The sequence below is a fragment of the Accipiter gentilis genome, chromosome 15 (assembly GCF_929443795.1).
Source record: "Accipiter gentilis chromosome 15, bAccGen1.1, whole genome shotgun sequence".
NCBI lineage: Eukaryota > Metazoa > Chordata > Aves > Accipitriformes > Accipitridae > Astur > Astur gentilis.
The window spans coordinates 20,214,307-20,239,642 of NC_064894.1; the positions used below are offsets into that span (position 1 = coordinate 20,214,307).

Sequence of the window (25,336 nt, forward strand, 5' to 3'; positions counted from 1 at the left end):
GTGTGATTGTACCACAGAACACTGATAAGAGAGGTTCTCCAAAACCTCCTCATTTCTATTTAGTAAAAATTATTTTCTCAGTACAAGCTGAGCTTCTCATAACTACTATATGATCGTCTTGGTTAACATGCATCCTTTTCTAAGGTAATCATGTTCACAGTGAAAGCAAGAGTCATAGCTTTAGTTTACAACATATGCTATCATTTGTTTCCCTTTTTCCCTTTAAATGGCAGAGTCTGCTCCAAGGAGTGGCCACATCGCTTCATTTACTTTGCAGAGGCTCCTGGGTTATGAACAACTTAGTTACACTAAGTCTGAATCAAGTCTATGTAAGATCTCACTAACATTTGAAAATGCTGTTTTCCACTCTCAACTCTATTATCTGTTTTCCACCAGGCTGATGAATGTTAATTAACAACAACAACAAAATCCTAATCCACCAAGCAGTTCCGGCCCTGGGTGAAGACACCAAGTATAATTTTATTGGGCTGCAGTGGCATAGATGTATCTATCAATCTCCAAAGTTTATCTACATTTTTCATTAGTTCCAAGTATCACCAATTCTAATTTGTTTTTGTCTCCTATATGTAGTTTATGCATAGTTATCATTACTAATCTTCCAAACACAATTTATTTCCCTGTCCTGTTTTCAAGCTGTGGTTGGTAAGGGCCCTGCGATGGCCTGCATTTCTATGCTATCGAGCACACTGGTGACTGGGGTCTGTGACTAAGACTCCGAAGTGCTGTGATAACGCAAGTAAGTAAAGGAGCAACAACCTTCTATTTTGTTCTCTGCAGGCTGCTCTACTACCTTAAACCTCTTTGCATCAGTTACATGCCAAACCTACTAAATGACTGCATAAACTAGTTACCAACTTGTGTGTGCTTGGAGGCCTGCAGCTCTGAAACACAAACCTCCCAGCTCTGTCAGAGCTGTTTCTATTCTGAAAACACCCCAGTTCCCTGGTAGCCTACAGGGACACAATTCAGAATGAGAGATGCATCCACTGTAAAGTATTTAAATGGTATTTGGAGCTGCAGGGAAGCTTAACTGCTAACAGGAAACACTGAGATGCTGCAGAAAAGAGGGGACAAGGGAGTGCTTTTTGGAAAGAGTAACAAACAGAAGGCAAAACTACCTGGAAAAGTAAAATGCAATGCAATAAAGCCAGAAATGCAACACACTGTACTCTGACAGGTGCAATCACATACAGGATAGGGAACAACTAACTAAGAAATAATTTAGAAAAGTAACCCTTTCTGCTGTATTCAGTATTTGCAAAGCCTCAGCTAGAGTGCTGTGTTCAGTTTAAACCATGGCACACCATATGCTGAACATCTAAAAGAGATTCCAGGGAAAGAAGAGCGATAGGAGGCCCAGAAAATACAAACCACTAGAAAAACTGAACAGAATGCAGGTTTTCGTTTTGTTTATTCTTAGTCTAAAGGGAAAAAAAATTGCAGGGACACATGGTGACAGTCTCTAAAGATGCAGAAGTTTGCTGTAACTAGAAGAGCATTACCTGTCTTCCATGTCTGTCAGGGACACAAAGCAATGCATTTAAACTGTGGCAAGGGAATTTAGGTGAGATCTTGTGGCAGACACCCTGCTCCCTGCAAAAGCTTTTTAACAGTAAATACAGTGAGACACAGGGACAGATTGCCTAGGGAGACTGAAGGCTTTTAAGCACAAGGGCGACAAAAGCCAGTCAGGAATGGTACCGGCAGAAGCAACCTGCCACAGAGCCCAGGACAGATCAGCATGCTCTGGCGTTGGTAGCCACGATGGCCAGCTTTGGGACATGGGTACATGCCCATGTCGTCACCACCGCCAACCACATTCAGGCACTGTAGTTTCTTCTCTTTCCCAGTTCTTCCATCCCTTGGTTATTACAGCAGCTCTGCTGCAGGTTTTTCTGTTCACAGCTGCAACCTGCTGTGCAGTAACAGCTGGTTCTTCTCTTCTTGCAGGAAAAGCCAGTATCCTGCCTCTTGGACTGCAATAGATTAGATGATCTTTTGAGATTGTTTTTATCTATATTTTACACGGTTTCAAGAAGAGAGGCTTCAAAAACAGAAGCGGAGAAGACAAAACTCTGAAAGAACTAGTGCCTTGCTTCTTGCTGCCTTTTACCTTTCACAAAACCATGATTGTTTGAGAGATGTGAAGGCCATCCAGAGAGTTTACACATATAATAAAATCTACAGGAACAGCTGGTTAGAACAGAGATACCTTCAAAAATTCACCACTTGCATTGAGAATTTGTATAAGTTAAATTTCAGAAAATGGTTTAAATATTTAAATATTAAAAATTCAAATGTTAAAATTAAAAACAAGAAGAAAATCTTTTAAAACTTGCCCATATACATATTACAGATGTGTAACACACCTATAAACAGAGAGCACAATATTTTATTCTCAAGTAGTATGGGCTTTGCCGACAAGTAAACAACTATAATCACTATTGTTCTGCAAATTTGCTTGAATTTAAAAACCGTCCTGTGGCAGAGAGAGATACATACCTGCATATATAACTCTTACTGAATGTAAATCCCCTTCCTTGGAAACCTAATGACTATTCAACAGACTTAACACGACACTGCTAACACAGTACTGAAAAAGACAGCCAGAAAAGTCTCGTTATCTGGTGGCCTGGTAAAGGAATTCAGTGTGTTGCCCTGCTAGATCAATGGCTCAAATGCTGGCCCACACCAGTGATGACTGACAACTGCAATCATCTGATGATCTTTTGCTGGCAGCTGTGTGAATAAAACCAATGACTGTGGTCCCAGAGAGATCTATCCTCAATGCAGCATTATCATCACAATTTAACAACCTCCTGGGTAGGCTCCATGAGGCAAAGTAATGGGTGGGCAGATGGATAGAAAAATTCCCACACTTGCAGAGGAGCGCTCTCAATCCGAACAATGCTGGCACACCAAGGTTTGACATTTTAGCCTCAAAAAGGGACAGAGAGAAGAAAAGTGGTAGCTACCACTTCTTTCTTTCAGTAGAGGACTATACATGTAGTCCTTAGTGTGCTGAAATTTTCCATTTTTATGACTGCTTGGTCTAAGCAGGAATTAAACAGCCACAAAGAAGCTCTGGAGCAGTTTTTTTGTGGAAGCATCCTGTGCGTTTGATCCTCCACCACTGATGGAGCTGGCCGATCAATCAATACTATACAGCCACACAAACACCATACTGATCGAAAGACAGTGTTTTGTCAGCACTTAATACTATTAGAGATATCAAGAGTGGGGGCTTTTTGTTGATGCTGAAGTTCTATGAACTGCTGCTACTTGGGTAAGACTTTAATAACTGGCTTGATTAAGTTTTCAAAACACATCTGAAGACTCAACTCTGAGGATCAGCAAAAAGCAGAGTAGCAAACCACTGCCATTAGAACAGCAAACCATCAAAACATAGCCCCAGTGCAACACCTCATCAACATGCAAGCACAAACAAATTTCATTCTGAGTGTTTCTGCTCCTGTAGAATGAAGCTAATAATACTCACCACCTTTGAGAAATAACACTGATATGCTTATATAAAAGGGAGAAGAAAAGTTGAAAGAAGATTCCCACTGAGAATTATTAAATAGAATTCTTACTTATCTTGTGAGTAAGGGAGTTAATTAAAACAGTGATATGTTCCTGGTTAATTACTGGAGGTGAGATCAATCACAGAAATAAATATGAAAGCTGAAGAAAAAAGAGAAGGGAAGAAATCTTCAGTGCTTTGTTTAGAAAGAGGACAAGAAACAAGCGTTTTCACTACAACAACATTCTCATTTTAATCTCTCTGTATCAGCAAAGAATCTACCCACTGAGATTCCTGAAGGCTTTAACACACATGTTCATTTAAGGTGTCTGAGCGAATGACTTTTTAAATCTTCTTCCTGATCGCAAAATGTATTTCACCTTTTAATGTAAAAATCAAAACTATTTTTTATTCACCATTAACAATGCAATCATTTAAGACATAGGAGACTGTAAAACAATCCTTTAAGCTCCATTACGATTGCTTAAGCTCTTGTTTAAAACTCCTGTATGTAAAAAGGGATTCTCTACACTATGTTCAATGGTTACAGCTCTGTTATTTCATCTTGTGTTTTAAGGAATTCTGAGTAAGAAATGGAGCAAGGAATGCAACTTGGGATCAAGTACGCCGACTAACATCTCCATTCACTAGAAAAGTGGAAAACAAACCACTGCAAGTTCAAACAAAAGTTCTACTGAGTAAGGCATAAGAATAATATTTCACAATGAGTTTTAGTTAAACTACTAAGCAATTGCTTCTCTCATAGGCTTAAAACAAATGAATGTTTAAATGTTTTTATAACATCTTGAGCATGAAGGTTCTACAGACTCAAACATTTTAAGAAGGTCTCCAATTCCCTCCACACTTAGTAGAAAAATAAACAATCTAATATTAAACCTTGGAACTAGTGAATCACAAAGCCTATATGACAATCCAAATAACCACAGAGACTCGTATTTTAGTATTATCCCCCACGCTGTGTGGTCTGGTATTGTGCTAATTCTTCCTAAGAGCAGTTCTGTACTCCTCCATCCCAAACCATATTTCCATTGTTCTGCTGAACAAAAGCTCCCAACATCCTAAACTGTGCAGCAATCCCCTGTGGTACATAAAAAGGGGATAAAACAACCCCAGACATTTAGGCCTTAAAACAGGATTTAAACTGGATTGGTGAAGAAAGCAATGCAAAGTCCTATCACTTCATCCTCTTACTTGGAATAGAGAGATCTGGTTCCTACTCCAGACACTTAAGGAATATCATGGTCTGTGAGAATTACTGGTGTGAATTATCTGAAGTGCATTGGATGGGGCTGCTTAAATATAATGGGTGTAGAGCCAACTGCTGCTACTCTGCTCAGGCATAAGGATTTCCAAGTTCGAGAGCATGTAAGGTCATTACAGAAAATCCTTCACTTAATACTTTTCTAGACATAAAGTCCTTCATACTGACAATTTCCCCCCTTAAAATGGAGTGTACTGTGGCTGCAAATATGTAACATATTTAATATACAATCTCTTGCCTTTCAAGAAATACAGGGCCTTAAAACTAGAGGACCACATTTTCAGTTAATGTTTTTTCACTGACCTGCAATTCAAAGAGGTAATGGCAGATTAAAGTTGTAACAACCACATGCCAAGGGTGTAAGATGCTAAATTCACACAGGCAAACAGCTAATACTGCCACAGTTGTCACTGTGATTTTTGTTGATGTCCTCCAGAGCGAGACTGTTGTCTTGGTGCCAAAACCACAGCCATTGCCAAAACACTGGCAGAGATCAGAGCTGAAGACTTCAGTCTTCTTCCTGGGAGCTCTGATGCAAGCAGCTCAAAGCTCATTTTCCCCCTGCAAGAGGGCAGGTGTCTGCCACACTGCAGCAAGCACTAAAACTGGTGCATTTGTTCACGTTCCCTCCTCCCCGCAATATTTCTTCATTTTCTTCCTTACTGCAATATGGAACCACAAGGAAATAAAAGGAATAAAATAGAAACAAACAACAATAAGCAACTTGTTTCCCCCAAGTATTAATTCTACTCTCCCATCCCATGAGATCAAGGCAGGATTCAAACCTCAAATACTGTTAGAAGCAAGAAAGTCCAACTCCCCAAAAATCAATCCCCTTTTGGCTGTGCTGGATTCTCAGAAGGGGGAAGAAAATGATGCCAAAACAACTTACTCCCCTGAAGAAAAGGAGAAAATTCTTTGTCTCTGCTTAGAATCAATGTAAAAAGTACATGCCTTCTCTGGCATGAGAGTGCTTTTTCTTAACAGAGATAGGTTCAAAGCTACTGAATTTCTCTCCAAACTCCAGTGATCTATGCATATATACGTAAATAAGGGAAAGAAACATTAAGACCATGTCCGTAACTACACTGAATAAACAATGACAATATCAGCTCTTGCATTGCTAAGCAGGTTAAGCTTACTACAGCTTTCACAGGACAATGCTTTCCTCTGCTGCCCTCTGTTACTTTTTATTTTTATGAGGGAATCTAACGCTCATGGAATGACACCACCAGCAACGGCTAGATCCAGGAATAGCGTGGGCAGGTGCTGTGCACAAGTTTCTCCCACAACTCTGCCAATCAACCTCAAGTCTGACTCATCTTCTCTCAGTGCTGTGTTTTCCTGAAACAGAGATTAACTGCTGTGCCAAACTGTACAGCGTAAAGTTCCACTAGGAATTAGAAAGACTGTGGACAAATTTTCCCTATCAGTGACTCATAACTTGAAATCAGGGCTTGAAGATGGGGGCAAAAGACCAAACAATAAAACAATGAACTTCTCATGAAAATTGTTTTACCTATGAAAATAATATCTGCAAAAGAAAGGGAAGAAATTCATTCCAGCCCCAAGAAAAGAAATATCCTTTTTTAAGATTTGTCCTTTCATCTCTGCAACAGTATCTAAACAGCAGCTGCTTTTAAATCAAACTAAGTTGTAAAACTAAGTTTTGTTATGAATTTCACCATTCTTCTGCGAGAGCTAATCCAAAGTGCATCTGTCAATAGCAACATCTATTTTTGGTTCATCTCAAACTATTTTAAGGACAGTACTGGAAGGTATTAAAAGAATGGCAAAAGGAGCCAAACAACATTTTTACTGTTGCAATTTCAACACTTATAAGCCTGCATATCAGCCTAAAAGTAGGTGAGTTGTGAGCCAGGCCAGAAGACTGTTTATCCATGATTAAGTGTCACTGTGAGGTGTTAATAAGGAGAGATGTATAAGAACTTAGTTGGCAATTTTGTAAAGATAAAATAAAGGCTTTGTATTTAAAGCAGCAGTTAAGTTATTTATCCAGTAAACAGCTTATGGCAAGTGCCATTTGTAAGTTTCTGCAAAAGTGTTTTTTCCTCCTGTAAAACCCACCCAAGGTTATTTCCTGAAAAAGTCTGTCATTGTGACGAATGCAAGCGTGCAGGGAAGCAAAGACAAATTTCAAGAAGCATTTGGCCGAGGAAAAGTTATAAACACAACCTAGTATATCATTTAACAAAAGTAGCCAGGATAAATTTTTGATGTGTGGCAAGCATTTTAAACAGTCTGACTTTTTCATGAAGGTCACAGAGTTTTTCAAGTTAAGGGCAAATGCACAGCTACTGCACAGTAAGTTAGACTATGTACTGCAGGGTGTCACATAGAGCCAACAAGCTACAGGCATGCTCTTACCCTGGTGTAAATGTCAGGTACATGGAAACAGCTCTCCCTTCAGTGCAAGGTAAGCTGGCTAATTTGTTTTTACTTTGGGCTGCCAAAGGGTAGTAACTTCACCACAGATACTACAAAGCAGCTGCTCTACCATAAATTTACTTCATGTAGTAAACTTTTATCACTGGTTGACACTTGCACTGCACAGCATCTATAAAACACTGTAAAGTGGATCCAAGAGAACAAAAAACAGGCACTGTGGCATTTTCCAATTGCCATTAATTCAGGTTTCATACACGTGATACCTTACACTTCAGTTCAAATCTTCTTAACTCAGTTATGTTCAAAGACTGCTAAAGAACAACAACTCATTAAAGTTTCATATATGCTACACAGACAAAGCTAGGAAGATTGCTAGTCTTAGCAGGTATTTCTTCAGCTATATGAGAATAAAGGAAGAACCTTGGCAGGAGACCTGCCTTTCATTAAGGACATGGATCAGGACAGAGCCAGCAACATTCTTCTTTCCTACTTAGTAATTCTGATGGAAATTAAAATTATGAAAAAAAATCCGTAATGTTGTTCCTTCTCCCATAATCAGCAATCTTTGCCTAGTATCAGTATATTTCTTGCATTCTTCATTTTGAGTTTCTTTCACAATTCCCTGCAATGTTGCCTGAGTTTTGCAATGGCTATGCAAGACTTTCATCTAGGTTGACAGCCATTTATAAACTGCTTTGATAAGCTGCTATCTCCCTTTCCCTCCTCCAAGCAGAAGCATCATCAAGGGTCCAAGTGGAACCCCACAAATGGAAACGAGGACTGGAGTCTGACAGAAGTGTGTAGCACTGGCAGGCTGAGCTGCTACAAAGGTGACCAGGCAGGCCCAGCCCTGGCCCTGACAAACGGCCTCTTTCACAGCTCAGCTGACATTTCTCCATGGATCCGAATGACATGGGAAACTAACTTCCAAGATGTTGCCACACTGAGATCATTTGTTGATAAAAGGCAAAACTGGATGAGTGGTGAGCCATGAGTGCTCTTTATAAGCACTGATCCCGGTGTAACTACACAGGTCGTATTTCCCTAGAGCTGGTACTGCACAGGAGTGGGTAAGGAGAAAACCAGAAACAGTGATACTGACTTCCACCCCATTACAGCCTGGTGGTGAAGCTCTGCCAGTGATTTACAAAGTGAAGGTTTCCAAGGACATTGCAGCAGCACGCTTCCTCCTTGAAATTATTTGTATTACCGTTATACTTTACCTTAATTTAGCATGTAATTGATTTAAATGTAAAATGAGATTTTGTTTTTCCAGACGTTTATGTCATAAAATTTGATTTACTAGAAAAATGCATTATTTCTAACTTATGGCAACCCCTTCTAAATCCTTTTTAATTACATGGGTATTTGTGTTCCATTATTATCCTTCTGAGTTCGATGGCAGTATTACAATTGTACCAAGTTCTTTCCTAAAAAGAATGCTGTTATTCCCTGTGAGAATATTTCCAGCAAACTCTCCTCTACAACACTCTTGCTCCTGTCTGGAGATGCAGAGACAAACAGATGCGGCTGTTTACAACCACCTCATGCACACACACTACTGTCTTTATGCTCTTAGAGAATCTGCCCCGTGTATGTGCCAGAGGCAAAAATCAAAAATCAGAGATTAAGACGACTATCTAATCTCCTTTTAAAGACTCCAAGCCATGCTGTCAACACTATTGCTTAACTTTATCTCCTAGGTAATTTCACCTTTTTCCAGGCTAAGCTTATTTAAATTCCACTTCAGGCACTGGATCTTCTTATACTTTTGTCTATATTCTTATACTTTTGTCTATATTCTTATACTTTTGTCTACAGAAAGAAAAATCCTCTGTTCCACTCTTGCTCTACAGATGCAAAATCCTACGTATAAGACAACTGATCTACCCTCCAATATTTCTTAATATAAATTTCTTCTATAAATTGCAGGTATTAAATACGCTAAGGATAACGATATAATGACTGTTTTTCTAGACCCCCAATTATTTTGGTTCAGTCACCATCCCTGGAGGTATTTAAAAGATGTGCAGATGTGGCACTTCGGGACATGGTTTAGTGGCAGACTTGGCAGTGTTAGGTTTACGGTTGGACTCAATGATCTTAAAGGTCTTTTCCAACCTAAATGATTCTATGATTTCAACAAATTTCTATGAACTCTCTCTAGACGTTCCCTATCTTTCTTAAAGTCCTGACCAGGGCATAGTGTTTTATCAGGGGCTTACCAAAGCTGTGTTTAGTGTGAATATCACTTACTAAAAATACATATTTTGCATAATCCTTTTAGTCACAATACTTGTTATGAGGTCAAAGCATTTGTCTACGAAGAGGCCTGTATTTCCTGAACCTGTTCCATATCAACTGTATCTTACACTGTTTTCCATAGGAGTAATTAACTCTAAGCCTTAAACTTAGCTAATTCTTATATGCCTTCACTTATGTGTGAGGAACAGGCACCTCCAAAGGAGTCTCCATGCTGCTAAACGGAGATACGTGTCTAGTGCACCTATAACAGCATTGCAGTTCAAAACAAAAGTGTGGTTCTAAAGCAAGTCTCCTCACCGCTCTCACTTCCCACAGCAGACAGGTTTCAGTGTACGCAAACTGGATTCCTTCTGGATGAAACTCAAGCAGCAGATAGACTCCAGGAGTGCACCAAAAGTATTTCAACCAATAATGGAAATTCAGTTCACAGGACAGGACTACAGATAGTCCAAAGTAAAACTCTCAAAATGGACATTGGATCCTCAGCACAAGCCATTTCACTCCTGCGATTATTATGCCACACTGCTTGTTACTGTAGATGCAGCTTATGACCTTCCAGGGATGCAAAGGGAGCTCTGGGAGACCAGCTGACACAACCTACCTGATTTCAGATTCTGAAGTGGTATAAATCTCTCCCTGGTTCCCAGATGTCCTACCCTCGCTTGGCTATACTGAAATGTAGATTGTCATAATAGGACCATTTAACAAGCAGTTCACATCCTTATAAATCAGCAGCCTGCTGTCCTTCTTACTTTGTTATCTGCAAGTCTTTCTTGACTCCAAATACTTTATCAGCAAAGATTTTATTCTCTTGATTCCTGTGGAATTTACTGAATGGCATTAGACCTTGGTAGGAAAGACCTCACTCATTTCTCTCCATGTTCATGTCTCACAGAGCCAGTTTGTAGATCATCCATGTCCATCATCTACGGTACTAGGTAGTAGTATACATATAGAATGCAGGGGTCTCTATCCCAAATCATTTAAAAATCTAATACTAAAGGCTGTTAGACCTGTACAATAATTGCTTCATGGGGTTTTACATTAGAAATGTTAATTACATATATGTATGTATTTTAAATTGCTTTTAACTTTTGCTCCTTGTTCTAGTTGTTCCAGCACTGCAAGCAAAGGGTCTAATCCTGCTCTTAGGAAAATCAAAGTGAGTTGTTCCAAGTGTAACTGTACCGATGCATTAATGTACACAACATACTATGGCACTTCTTGGAAAGGTGGACAGAATGGGAAATTCTTACACAGCATGAATGAACATGATTTTCCTGTTCACATCACTAGATATTTTCCTGCTTTCCTTCCAAATAGTCATGGTTAAGACCTTTCATAGTTCTATAGCAGATTTTGTATTTGATGCCAGCTACAAATGAATCAACGCGTTTCTTTCCTTCCTCCCAATTTCTTCCCAAGGTCTTACTAGAGATCCACAGTACGAACTTGTGGCAAAAATCATCACTATTCTAATACAAGAGTGGTGGGGTCAGATGTGTTTTATCTATTGTTGCCAATTCCACAGTATTCCGGGGTCCACCGTGGGAAGTGCTGGGAAGATGACTGGCTATTCCAGTTTCTCCTGTTTCTCCACCGCCTCTTAAGCCTTGCCCTAGCACACACTTGCCTATGGGAGCCATGTCAGATTGCCTGGGTGGAAGAAATACAAAAACATGGAAAAGCAGCTGTGATGTTAACACAAATATCACAGAATACTGTAACATGGCAAAAAATTAGAGAACAGATTGCCTCATAATGTAAGATGACTGAGGACTGAGTCTGCCCCAGTTACTTGCAGCGGCATCTTCCAATCTCTCTAACAAGACTTGGTGGAATTCCTTCAGAGTGCACAGAGATCTGCAACCCAGGAGCTAATCAAAGTACTCTCACCCTTAGCCAAGTGCAATTTTGTTAAACTCATGCATAAGTCATTACAGCAAGACAGTAGGATTCATGTTTACTACCTGAATTGTCTGGTAAACCGAAGGATCAAATCCTTTCACTGTCACCTCACGGAAAACTCTTGGCTCCAGTTCCTCTTTGGTCAGATCACAGTGATATATAATACCTAAAATAGAGTGCAAGTTTTGTCAGTTTAGGGTACGTCCATCATTAAAACGATGCCAGTTTAGGCACTGTAATGGAGTAATGAATGGCAAAGGTAACTCAGCAGGGTGAAAACAGTAGCTCCAGACACATTCTTTCAGTTAATATATAATTTAACACATACGTATATGCACTTTATCTAGGCAGGGTGCAAAGGCTTTCTGTACAGAAAGAATAGTTCTCACCGCCCATATACAGCCAGGTATCCAAAGGGGGGTTAAGCAAAATGGAAAAAAGATTTGTTTTCATAAAGTAACACAGCACTTAATGATAATGTTGGAAGAAAGAAGTATCAAGTCAATTTTAACACATCTCCTCTAGAACCACCAGACTGACAATAAATATATCAAGAATTTCACCCAAGTCAACATTTTTCTCTTTATGATAAAATATTTTGAAATTACAATTCAAATGGATACCTAGACAATGGAAAGAGCTGAGCATCCACTTGAAATTGTGGCAGACTAGCACAGGTTACTTATGTAACTGAACACCATTTGGTCTTATATAATTTATTTTACATCCGGATCCTGCAGGTTGGAAGGCAACTTCACTTGCTTGAGTTGCACCTATGATTTCCAAAGGATTGTGCACATGAGAAAATTTATGTCTATAAGCAGTATAACTTCCAGGTTGCAGCAGAGGTAGAATCACAGACTGTAGCAATCTAGACACTACACAGATGTGTAATTAGCCAAGAAGAATTTTGCATTTAGACTATAAATCATATTTCCTGTCACACAGTGTGACTATTGTTGTGTTTGCACACTGGTTAACATATTATAAAATCCTAATATTCATGGATATACTACAGATGCACATGATACATAAAACTAACCTCAGCATTAATTATTCTTTTGTTTTTCTACTTTACAACAAGCTGCCTTCTGTAAAATTTTAAATGTATATTAGGGAAAAGAACACCAAAAGTTAAGGCAACAACCCCTCTACAGGGATCCTCAATGTAATAAAATTAACCAAGGTGGACAGGACTTGATTGAAATACTGCTGTATTGTGTATATTTTAGATACTTTCAGGAAACCAGAAGTAATTATTACAGAGGTTATAGCTATAAAAAGTTATATTGAAACATGAAAAAATGAGGAAACATATCTGATACAAGGAAATTGCCTCATTAAATCACTTTCATAGACTGTGGAAAATCAAAAAGATACAGATTGGCAAAGGAACACAGATGAAAACCAACATTTCTAATAACTAATAAAGCCTCCTTCCGTAATGGTGAATTAATAGGGGAATAAAAGTAGGACTACTCCAATCTGCTGGGAATTTTTCTTCTTCATTTGTCACAAAGTGACTAGCAAGCCTAATGCAGGGCAACAGATACAAACAAGCATTAAAGCAGCATTTCCCTTAACGATTAGGATCCAGAAAGTGATGCAAAAGCGCAAAGGAAAGCACACCAGGCAGTAACAGGCAGAGCAGTCATTTGACAGATACACAGCTGCCCAAGCTGGATAATGTATTGGCAAACATTACACACAGAGCAGGCAGAATAGCTGCATATTAGGAAACCACATGATCAAGTATAAGCACAGTCATAGACTGCTCTTCAGGAGTCAATCAACCCAATATTACAGTAACATGCAATTGAACCCCTGGTACTGCATCTCTTGTTCTGTTATATTTTTAGTGGCATGGCAGTTAATATCAAACACCACAATAACGTTGGGGCCTGCACTCTTTTGCTGTATGCTAAACATATGCAAAACACTAGAGTGCTCACCTAAGTGTCTCACACTGGAGTGGACAGCAGGGATAGCCATATTTTTCAGGGAACAGCAAAAATTATTTTAATGGTGTCAGCACCTATGGTTTTAGAACTGCTTTATTCATTATTTCATATATATGTTTACTATTACTTTTGTTGTAGATATTAAACACCAATGTGTTAATTTGTTTCTTATTAGAAAAAAGTAATAATGCAATTTAATACAAGTGCAAATTATATTGATTTCTAATAATAAAGTAGGAAGATCTAGGTTAATCATGGACCAGCCCCATGCCTTTTGTCTGGTTATTCCACTGATAGGGTGAATGGAGGTTGCATGCAAATTAAAAAATATCCACACACCTACCTAAAAATTACCTCTCTGCTCTGCTTTCCTCACCCTTTCCTTATTCCCATACAGTCTACCTCCATTTCTTCCCTTCCTCTTTCTTCTAGATTCCAGGTCACTCTGCCCAACTCAACAGAGCTACACCATGGCGAATTCTCTGTAGATGCTAAGCACATAGATGAAAAGGAAAAAAAAAATACGCCTAAGCAACCCGCAGACAGTGAGAGCAGCCATTGCCGGCTGCCAAGCCACGGGCTAAACCAGGTCTCCATGGCTCTGGACCTCCACATGTTTAGCAGCTGCAGAGACTCTACTGGCTCAGCTGAGATGAACTGTGCTGGCTTGTAAGACTGGCAACTTCTGGCCCACGAGGTGAGATGTGAGGAAGTGAACTATCTGAACCATCAAGTTGGGAAGAAGTTAGAGGTAAATGCCAGAGTGTCCTCAAGCTCCTCTCCGGTTGCAATGGCTGCAATGATCTGAATGTTGTTTAAAAGTTTGTTTAAAAGGAGGAACTGGAAACATATCTTATTTCTAGTTATGTAAACAGTAAAATAATAATAGGAAATTCATCACACATCTGCTAACCTTGAAACATAATTTTGATAATTTGACACAATCATTTGTAGCAAAACCAGCAAACCTATCAAAACTATTATACAGCCATTTTGCAATGTGGCTGTGCTCTAAATGAAACAGAGCAAAAATATACATTAGATGCTATAAGAACATTTTTTATCATCTTATGATTCAAGATCACTCACAACCCTGGAAGATAAAGATTCTGGAGCTTATGTCCCCTCTCCATATTTGAATCCTGTTCTGTATTAGCTCTTGATTATTTGGCCCATAAAGAAAGAATAAAAGAAAGAAAAAGAGCAAACAGCAAATATATTTTCTTGCTATATATTAGCTTGACAATTGCATAGAAACTCCCTTCCTTTTCAAAAACCTGGAATACTCATGGGTGTGCCACACACGTATTACATAACGCTTTGGACAGCCCTGGCTTTGCAGGATTGTACAAAGAGGATTCCTACAGCAATCAAATAACACCAAGTGTTGTGAAGACATAGACAGTAAAGATAATCTAATGAGACTATGCATAAATGAATCACAAAGCTGTCAGAAAGAATTTTTGTGACTTTTATTAATGTCCTTCAAAATTGTGATGAAAATAACATTAAATACATTAACAATTGTCTTCAACAGAATTTGCAAACTTTTATCTTGCTGTATGAAGCAAGAGCTGTGAGAATGCTACAATTTCATCTCTAGTACAAGCCAGTCCTGAGTAATTTCTCAGTGCAGGTCTCCCAAAGGTTAGTAGGCATGTTATTTAGTCTTCATGGACCAAGGACTAGTACTTTTTGAAGTGCACAACCACTACTTACCACATGGAAGGGAAGCAGTTTTACCTGCATCTTAGACATACCTAATAACTACTGAACAACAGAAAATGAGAAGGATGTTGTTCCCAGGAGAAGGAACAACTAAAGGGAAAAAACCAGTCTTACCTGGAGATAAAAAGGAAGTAAACTGATAGAATATTTCACTGTCCTTCTTTTGGCCACTATATCCCACAATACTGCCAACCTCTAAGGGGAAAGTCTTGAGATGTGCACCAGTAGCTAGGTCATGAAGTTGCAGGATATTCTTCACGTCGTGCAGATAGCACAAAACCAGGAAGTTGGACCTCACACAAGCAACCCATTCTGTAGAGTGTGCAAAAGAAAAACAAAGCCATAGTAATACAGTAAAAAAATTGTAAGAAAGAAAACAATCAGACAAAATACGATTCTAAAATTCTTTAGCATACCTAAATACATGCACCAAAGTTTCTGACATGCATTGAATTTAACTCTTAAATCTTTAGAATTCACTTGCCTTCTGAGAGAAAAAAGCAAACCCAAAAGTAAAGGCTGACATCCTTTCGAAATGCACTAACCGTGCCACTTGAAACTAATTCATGCAGACACAGGAATAAAGAATTGCTTAACCAAGATGCTTATGCATTTGGGGTGCTTATAGATCAATACTGCTCTTAAATATCACATATTTCAATGCAAAACCCAAGCAAAACATTGATCTTTGCCAGCAACACTTATGGAAATGCATGAAAATCAAAACAATCATTATGATTTAGACTCAAGCTAAACTAATAAGAACAAAAAGACATGTGATCCTGTATTGCACATTAAAGTATAGAACCTAGAAGTTACTATTCATCTTGTTTTTATTGCCTAAGTATTCAGGAGGCTATTCTCGTAAGCAAGCTCTACCAGGTGTAAGAAAAGGGCTATTCTGAGGTGATATCCTCAACACACCATTTAAAAACCCCCACATTTATTCAGGAAGCTAATGTTGTTAAACAGCATTCTTGAAACCGTAAGGTAGTAGAAACGGGACGCAGCACAGTGAACTCGATCTGGCAAAAGGAGCCAGGAACAAAGTGCTCTGCAGATGTTCATTTCCTTTATGCCTCTCCTGGCAATCCTAGGCTGCTGCAGAGCTGCCCACCTCAGCTGTGCAGAAACAAGAGCTTCTGGTTCACAGAACCTTTCACATTCTGAGTTTGTTCCTCAGGGGAATTACTAGAGATATAGGAACTTTTTAATGGAATGCTAATTTTTTAATTGAACTTTGGAAAATCCAAACTGATTGAAAAAAAGGTCTGGGCTGCCAATTTCTACAAAAATCCCTGCAGTTCTACTGACCATCTCACTTTGATCCCCATCTTTATGTCCTATGAAATGTAGAAACTATTCAGGGCTCCAGTTCACCCAGAATATATCACGTAACATATTCTCTCCTGTCTCCTGTGTCATTGGCTTTCGATCTTTAGTGACAAATGTATTTATTTATTTATGCAGACAGGAAAAAGACTGAAACGTCTTCATCTGTCTCAGTATTTCTGTCATTTAAGAAACAAGTTACTCTACTTTGCAACAAAAGTATTTCAACTTCTCATTAATTCACAAATCAAATACAAACAAGAGAAAATACAAACAAGGTTAAAAGTCAAGAAAAAATATCTGGAAGGAAGGAATGAGGGAAATTTGTTTTTGTTTGTAGGACTAGGTGAGGTGGTGACTCTTGTCCTCTTCCAACTATGCATGTGCAACTTCTCCCCTGACAAGTCAGACTGGAAACCTAAATCGTGGGCAAGGTACCAGCAGTGGACAATGCCTTCTCTTATCTGCTGGAAGCAAAAAATGAAAAGATAGAATCAAATGAGAAAGAAAAATCAGGTAGGACTGACTGAGGCACGCTGTAATGTCAAGTAGCACTGTGAGATGGGGAGTTTAAAATACCAACATTGAAAGAAAAAACACTGAAAACAAACCAGAAGCAAGGCAAATTTGACTGAATTTTAGTTTTACACTCTTATGTTATTCATATTTTAACAGTTCTTTCCAGTTTCCCCAAAGTCCTATAAAACCAAATAATTTGAATTCACAGAGCTGTACTGAAGACAGCTTTATAAATGCATCTTTGCACATTCAGGTTCCAGAACAAAAGTTCGAAGTTGTATCATGTGCCCCTTCCATTAAGGGTAACAAGCTCTTTCTGAACTGAAGGTCAAAACTCATTATTCTGTTACAATTAGCCTCTTTAACAGTCCCTGCTTTCATATACAGTTCAGGTCCATCAAGACCCCCTACAGCTCAAAGGCCTTCAAATCCTAATAGCTCAATAGAGTCTACCTTCCTTTTAGCTTGTTCCTGAGGGACCACTGAAATTTAACACTACTCTGACTTTCTAGCCAATTGAATTTAAGTTACATAAACACCAAAATAAAGCTTTACTACTCTCTGCTTCCTAAAGACCTCAAATGATATTTTTTTTTTATCCCCAGACTTTAACTCCCTCATGAGCTTCTAGCCTAAATCTGGGAATTTTCTAACCAAAGCCCCAGAGTACAACACTAACTGAAATTTCAACCATGAAGCCATGACCTGAAATAATAGGATAGAGTACAACATAACAATGTCTATAAATTAGTAATTGATGTAGAATTTTAGCTCTGGAGTGACTTAAATTTCTTAAGTGAGGCTGGAGAACAGAATAAACTTTGTAAGTTTAATTGTTATATCCAATTAGATATTTTGAAATATAGAATCATTCTTGGCTGTATGAACAAGGAGAAAATGCAATAATTCAAAATATTTATTACACTGTCACTGCACAAATCTGCCAACATTCACATGTATAACTGGTTTATTAACACAAAATATGAATTAAAAAAATAGCATCCCTACAGTAACACACCATTTTTGCCTGCAGAATTAACTGCTCTGCAATAAGTATGAGATCCCATGAATTCCATTGGTATTCTCAGTAAAATATAACTAAAATGTCCAGTTGTACTCTCAAAATTTCTTGACACTTAAAGTTTCGCAAAATGGATTATAGACATTCTCAGCTCAACCTCAAAAGTATATAATATGTAGTTTTGCTTCAGGAAAAATACTACTCGAGCAATCTTTATTTTAAAATTAAATTGTGATGACCCTTAATTCCTCACTAATCATTTGATGAAGTATTGCAGTTTAATGGATGTTTTCACTAAAAGTCAAAGTACATTATTACTTTGACTTACGTATTACAAAGAAATACTACTCTTTTATTAAAAGGATTCAGTTGCCCAGGGATAAGGCTGCTGGCTTATGCGGCGATATCTGCCATTGAAGAACTTGCCTAGGAAGCAGCAATATTAACTCTCCATCACCTCTTCGGTTTACAAATCAGATGCTCTTAGCAAGGTGAAGATAACAGATGAAAAGACAGCACAAAAAATTTTTAAAACATTCCATGAGATTTAGGAACACAGCTTCTGTGTATAATAACCTGTGTTATAACTGGTTTTAGTGCATTGCTAACTGCCTCCAAAACTTACAGTAATAGAAGCTACAAAGAAATGCAAAAGATCAAAGCAGAGCAGAAGGTTGAAGCAGACTTGAAAGAGCAGAAGAAAAAAAAGACACTAAGAACGAACACTTATATACATAGCAAGCTCAAACAATGCTGAATTATTAACAAGAGCTATTTTTTGACTGCAAGCTACAAGCTGAGTCTCTGTTACTCCCATGCTCGGCACTGAGAGCTGCAGATACTGTCTAGTTTGTTACATCAGCCGTCAGCCTCCTTGGTTTTGCTCATGCTTTGCAGAACGCATCCTGCATGCCTCTGTACCTCCTTTTAAGATCGTGTGCTTGCAAACTTCACGTGTCTAAAAGCTAAGCCTGACAGCATTGCTCTAGGCTCCCTTTATAGACAATTGGCAGAAATAAGCACATTTAGAATGCAGTTCACCCAATTATTTTGGATACCCTGTTCTGGGATACTGTGAATTGCTTGCTGAGCAGTTTGACTCACAGAAGTGTTTTTTTTTTTAAAAAAGCTAACCATCCGAGGCCTCTCCAATGTATAGGGTCAGTTTATTTTCAGTTAATACCAATGAACAGAGCAGTTGTTCTCAGAGTTACACCTAAATTTACCAATTGTTCTCCAGCATACTTACAATACACCTACTTACAATATCCATCAGGCAAAGGATTTATTTTACTAAACAATAAACATGTAGAGGTTGCGTTTTTCCAACCTGAGCCTCTTGTCTCAGGCATCAAAGAGACGGACACACTTGGAGGCACTAGTAAGTACTGAAAGCAGGTATGAAGAATTATCCTTGGTACAGTGCATTTCTTTCTGAAGATGACAGTGAAGACCTTGATGACTACAATAGTTTACAATTCTTCAGTAGCTAAACTTGGGCTAGAGGAATTATACTTCTTAACAAGGCATAGAAAACTGAGCTCAATCATCTCTAGAAGTTTGAGTTCAACCTTCTAGAAATGAATATACTGCTACTTTCCAAAACCTCTTTATTTTGACAGCTTTCATTAGGAGCAAAGGCATGCCACTAACTTGGCAACTGCAACATCGCTATGAACAACATTTGAAACAGTTTCAGGAAAAAAAAGGCTGAATAGTCACAAACATCTGTGCCACTAACCCTAATTACTTATGACAGTTCTGACCTTTCATTTCTGCAGCAGTAGCTACAGCACATGAAGTGTCCAACTGTACAAACATGCTTTGACAGACACAGGCTGAAATGTTGGAGAAGAACACACCAAGCTAGAAGAGCTAGGCAGCCGTAAGTCTTCAGCAGAAACTACTGAGTTACTTGCTGTACAATGTGCTTATGTGTCCACTCAAATAACGAATATATTTCAATGGACTGTCAAAGCTTTAGCTGGAAAATAAAGCCGGAAGGTCATCTTGGTTTCTTTGGTCAACACAGACAGCGACGATAAACTTCTGTGTCTCTGCAGATTAACAGGTATCCATGCAGATCTGAATTAAAAAGACCCATAACAACCACTCAAGGCTACTTATGGGTAGACTTGCAAGCAAAGCAGGAGCAATTTACAGAATAAACTATGAATCATTCGGAAATGTAAGTAAATGTTGATATGCTCTCACAACATAAAGCATGTATCTTCTCTCTGAGACACCATCCTCAGTGACAGCCTGCCATGTTTAAGTTAATGGAAAAGCTCCAACAAATTTCAACAAGACAAAGATTTTATACCCCACATCCTCTCAGTATGAGACATACAAACGAGAGACAGAGTTGGGGGGCAAAGCTCTGAAGCTGCAAACATCAGGAGTAATGCTTCCTTAAGTAACCTACAGTTTTAGTCATCTGTGACTGATGCAGGTTTTCCATGGCAAACAGAATTAAACAGAGCCACAAAAGCCCTACCAGGGGAGCAGAATAAAACTTTCAGTCACGGACATGCATCAGGACCACATCCTCTCCCCATGTCCCCAGTGACTGAAGGACTGTATCTGGCTTGGCCCAGATCTTAGGGGATGCTTTTTGTTGCTGGGAAGCACTGGAGCTAAGCCACATCCCAGTTTGTTTTCAGTTTTGGTTGTTGGTTTTTTTTTCCTCCACATTTCACAGTAGAAGCTTATCAGTCTGGTCTTTTGCATTGCAGCCGATTTCCTCCTCTCTGCCACACTTTTGCACTAGCCATCTCCACAGGATGCTTCCTCTGGGCGATACACAGAAGGTCACACAACTGCTCCTCAGAACAGTCACACAACCCTTCGTGCTCCCACTTTGCAAGCAAAACTCCCAAGTGCGTAGAGCTATGGGTACTCTGAAAAACACCACAGGGTAAGGGAGTGAACAAGCTTCCTGACAGCTGAGATGAACAGGAGGGATTACTCACACCCATGCACATCCTTGTCATTCAGGATCAACAATTTTGTGGTACTCATTCCAGACTTTCCCTTCTGGTTTCACTACAGTACCAGAAGGTACATTTCAGTTGCGGTAACTCCCCTCCCCAAACTCTTAAGCATTTATGAATTAGCTAGCAGGTTAAAGGTAAGAAGAATAACATTATTTTTCACTTGATATGCACATTCTAGCTGAGGGAAGGGAAGCATTTTACATGCACTGAGTTCAGGTGTGCAGATGTGTACAAGGTACAGCAGCTTTGCTGCGGCTTGTTAAATGGCCAACTGAGATTCAAGCAACTGTTCAAGATCACTCACCTTGTCTATGACATGTTCAGGAATACGTCTTATTTCTCAGCCCTCTTGACTCACAAGATCTAGTCTGTTTTTCTTTTAATTGTCACCAGTACAGGGCTAGATATAACTGCTACTCTCAAGTTGACCTGCTCTATCAGTATTGGGCTTTTTTTTTGGGGGGGGGGGGGGGGGGGGGGGGTGGGGTGTCACTGTTCTCAAAATTGATTATATAACCTTCTAAAGATGACAGGTTTGTCCTATGCCTTAGAATTAGGGTTGCAGTGTCTGTAATGATCAGTCTGCATTTATGGTTTCACAGCTGCCTTTTAACTAATTCAGCACACCTACTTGCAGCTATGTGGTCATCTAAAGCACTAGTTCAATGTTAGATGTGAATCTCTCCTATGGTTCTATTTTAGACTCCCTGAAAATTAAAAGTAACACTTTATAAACAAACTCCAAAGGGGAGGAAATGAGTCTCACACTCCAATATGTTCTGAGGCCCCCCTTAAATTTAATTTTTAAAATAGGTGTCATTTATTTCTTCCCCTCAGCTCACAGAGTAGAGATCTAAATTTACCTCAACTCTGTGTGAAATCCCTGCTGAGACTTGTAAAGTAAGGTTTGTGTACAACCTCATTGCAGGAATGTGTTTGGTTTTTTCCCTGTATTTCCCAAATTAGCTCATTTATAAACAGTTCTGAAAAAAAAAGGTGAAAGCCAATAAAAAAAGTCTGTCTTGAAGAATATGTTGAGAAACCAAATGACATTCACACCACCTTGTAGGCATGTGTGTTTATTTCTTGGTTAGATAATATCAGCTACAGCATCTTTTCTAAGAATGCATTATACTTTGTGGAATTTCTCTTTTTGCCATTGATGGACACTGGCAGAGCTTCATAATTCTTAATCCCAAATTTATTATTCATAAATAAATCTATTTCTATATGTGCATGGTGTAGCTTTTATGAAACTGAATCTAAGTTAACACGCAGAAATGAGGGTGGCTACGGCTACCAGGCAGATCACACCGGAGTAGGCAGCTTTTGAACCAAGTAACTATATATCCCAGTAAAACACACTTGTGACCTAGAGCACCACTAACTACAATGTTTATAAAGAAATTCTAATACAGCTAATTACATCTGCATAAAGAATCACTCCCACACATATGTAAAATTGAACAAGCAGCAATACTCATTTACCCTTTGAATCACTGCTGTCCCAGCTTTTACAGAAGGCGTTTCATTACATTGCCATCTCTGGATCACACAAAATCAAATTCACTTGACTTCAAGGTTTTCAAGACAATGAATTATTAACTGCCTTCCGCTATAATTATGTCTTTCTAAATCAAATCTTGGAATGATTAAAACAACATGACATAGAGACTGGCTTGCTTCTGTCTTCATCAAGTGAAACAATGGGTTTTTTACTTATTGAGGGCTACAACCTCCTGAACATGATAAAACTCCCTTATCTTGGTGCTGAGGATACAAGGCTAATTTGCAAGTGTCTGCCACAAAGAAGCAACTGAACAATTCACACTTAATTTACTGTAGTGCTAAGATCTACTTATAACTCATCTTCTTACGGAGACACTTTCATCTGTTAATTTAATCCAATTCCTTTACATACCACTCCAAAAAGCTAGAGAGAGAAGTGGACATGTGATTGCCTCCTCTGGCTTCACATGCAAATACATAGAAGCTTAATGACACACAACAGATTCCTGAAAGTCACTCCGATGGTTTTATACAACAGATTATGTTTGCCTTCAAATGTTTTAAGAGCTGAATCCCTGTTGTGTTTACAGTCTGAAGGCCAGTGCCCTCAGCCCATCCATTTATCCAAACCTTCAGTTTTCTAAACGCAGATCTTGTTACTTTTGTACAGTCAAGGCTGTCATGTATAAGCCATTAAAGGAGTGTTGCATGGATTAAATTTTTTTTTGCATGCACATAAACATGAACTCAGCACGACTTTGGATTCAGAATAAAATCAAAATGGAGAAGTGAAAAGCAGATGTGGCCTTTATCTTACTGGGAAGGAATATAGAGCCAGTGCCTATATAGCCACTGGGCAAAGCTCCTTTTGGCTGCCTAGACCACATCTCGGGTAAATCCACACATGGTAACCATGTTTCATGTCATTCACATGTTTCTGTCTGATTCTGTTTGGACACTCACCACCTTTCAGTCAATCCTTCAACTTGGTCCCACTTTATAAAATGCTGTTCCTCATAACTTAAGCATGGCTTCACAGACTGCCAGCAAATTCACATGCAATCAGAAATTAGACTTGGAAGCAATTTTTCACTTACACCTATTACTGTCTGCTTAGGACTTGAAAGGTACTTCATTTAAGATGCAGGTGGTTCCTGATTCAAAGAGTTCACAATCTTAAGAAAAAGATTTGTCTTACCAAGCTCTAATTTGCTACTTTTGTGTTTACCATAATTCTCGCAATATTGTAAACCCCAGTCATGTGCAAAGTCACTATAATTCCAGGCATGGTCGGAGTCACCATTTATGTCACACTGGGGACACACCTTGTCTAGGCTGTGGCAGGAATCATGCAGGACACATTGTGAAATGCAGATAAAAATTAAGATTGGGTTTTTTTTTTTTTAGGTGTCTTGAAAAGCAAGATCTTAAGAGGAATTTGAAGTAGTAGGCAAATAGGTTTGTGTTAGTGAGGAAAGACATAAGATACTATATGTATGCATATCAAATCACACACAGAGAATTCTACTCATTCTACAAAGCAGCTCTTCACGGGAAAAGTAGAAAACTTGAATGAATTTGTATAAAGATAAATTAATAAAAAACCAAAAAAGCAGAGTCCTTTTGAATAGCTATAATTATGGTATTCAGATAAATCATAATTGTATCTTGTACTATATGGAGAACAGACCACATAAATGTACATGAAGCATCTGTCAAAAACACATCTTAGGAGGTTTTTCTGTATTACCTGAAACTAATTCTAAGTTTTAATAGAATTTTCCCCAAAATGATGGGATTAAAAAAATATACCTTTATTTTAATTATATCAAAATCAAAGATTTATGTCTTGAACTCATTTTTATACTTGGACAATTCCATGCCCTTCAACTTTCCTGAGGCTTTTTTTTCCACTAAGTGTTGTCTACTCCTCTTATCCCAGGAACAACAGAAAAACTTGTCTCAAACTCTGACCAACTCTGTTCATAGTGTGCTGCACTACTGCCACATTTGCTCTTCCCCTTTTTGCTTACGAAGTCCCTCTTGCTCTAATCCCTGACTGTCTAGTAAACATTTACTACTGTCCTGGTTTTGGCTGGGATAGAGTTGATTGTCTTCCTAGTAGCTGGTGCAGTGCTATGTTTTGGGTTCAGTATGAGAAGAATGTTGATAACACACTGATGTTTTCAGTTGTTGCTAAGTAGTGTTTAGACTAAGTCAAGGATTTTTCAGCTTCTCATGCCCAGCCAACAAGAAGGCTGGAGGGGCACAAGAAGTTGGGGGGGACACAGCCAGGGCAGCTGACCCAAACTGGCCAAAAGTGGGACGGGGACGGGGGGGGGAATCACTGCTCGGGTACTAACTGGGTGTTGATTGGTGGGTGGTGAGCAATTGCATTGTGCATCATTTGTATATTCCAATCCTTTTATTATTACTGCTGTCATTTTATTAGTGTTATCATTATTAGTTTCTTCTTTTCTGTTCTATTAAACTGTTCTTATCTCAACCCACAAGTTTTACTTCTTTCCCCAATTTTCTCCCCCATCGCACTAGGTAGGGGGTGAGTGGATGAGCGGCTGCGTGGTGCTTAGTTGCTGGCTGGGGTTAAACCATGACAACTATGTTGACATGAAGCAGGAAAATACCTTCCCCTCATTTCCTACAAACACAGAATTAAAACAAGGACAGAAGAAACAACTTCACTATGGCCACGGGGTGGGGGGGAGATTCCGGATCTCTTGAGTCTCAGCAAGTCTTTTAATCGTAAATCCTAAACAACATTTAAACACAGGATAAAAGTAAGAAGGTCTGTACAAGACCACTCAATAGATTAATAATGGAATTAATTTCAAAAAAGCAGAA

General features: G+C 38.8%; 1 protein-coding gene across 2 annotated transcripts in view; it reads right to left on the bottom strand.

The window, feature by feature from the left end:
- PREP (prolyl endopeptidase) overlaps window positions 1–25,336 on the bottom strand; it is a 98,544-nt gene that overhangs the window by 26,590 nt on the left and 46,618 nt on the right. For both annotated transcript variants that reach the window (XM_049818076.1, XM_049818075.1), the window contains exons 9-10: window positions 15,212–15,409; window positions 11,471–11,574 (exon numbers count right to left, since the gene is read on the bottom strand). In XM_049818076.1, the coding sequence (XP_049674033.1) occupies window positions 11,471–11,574; window positions 15,212–15,409 (302 nt within the window). The remainder of the gene's footprint in view (window positions 1–11,470; window positions 11,575–15,211; window positions 15,410–25,336) is intronic.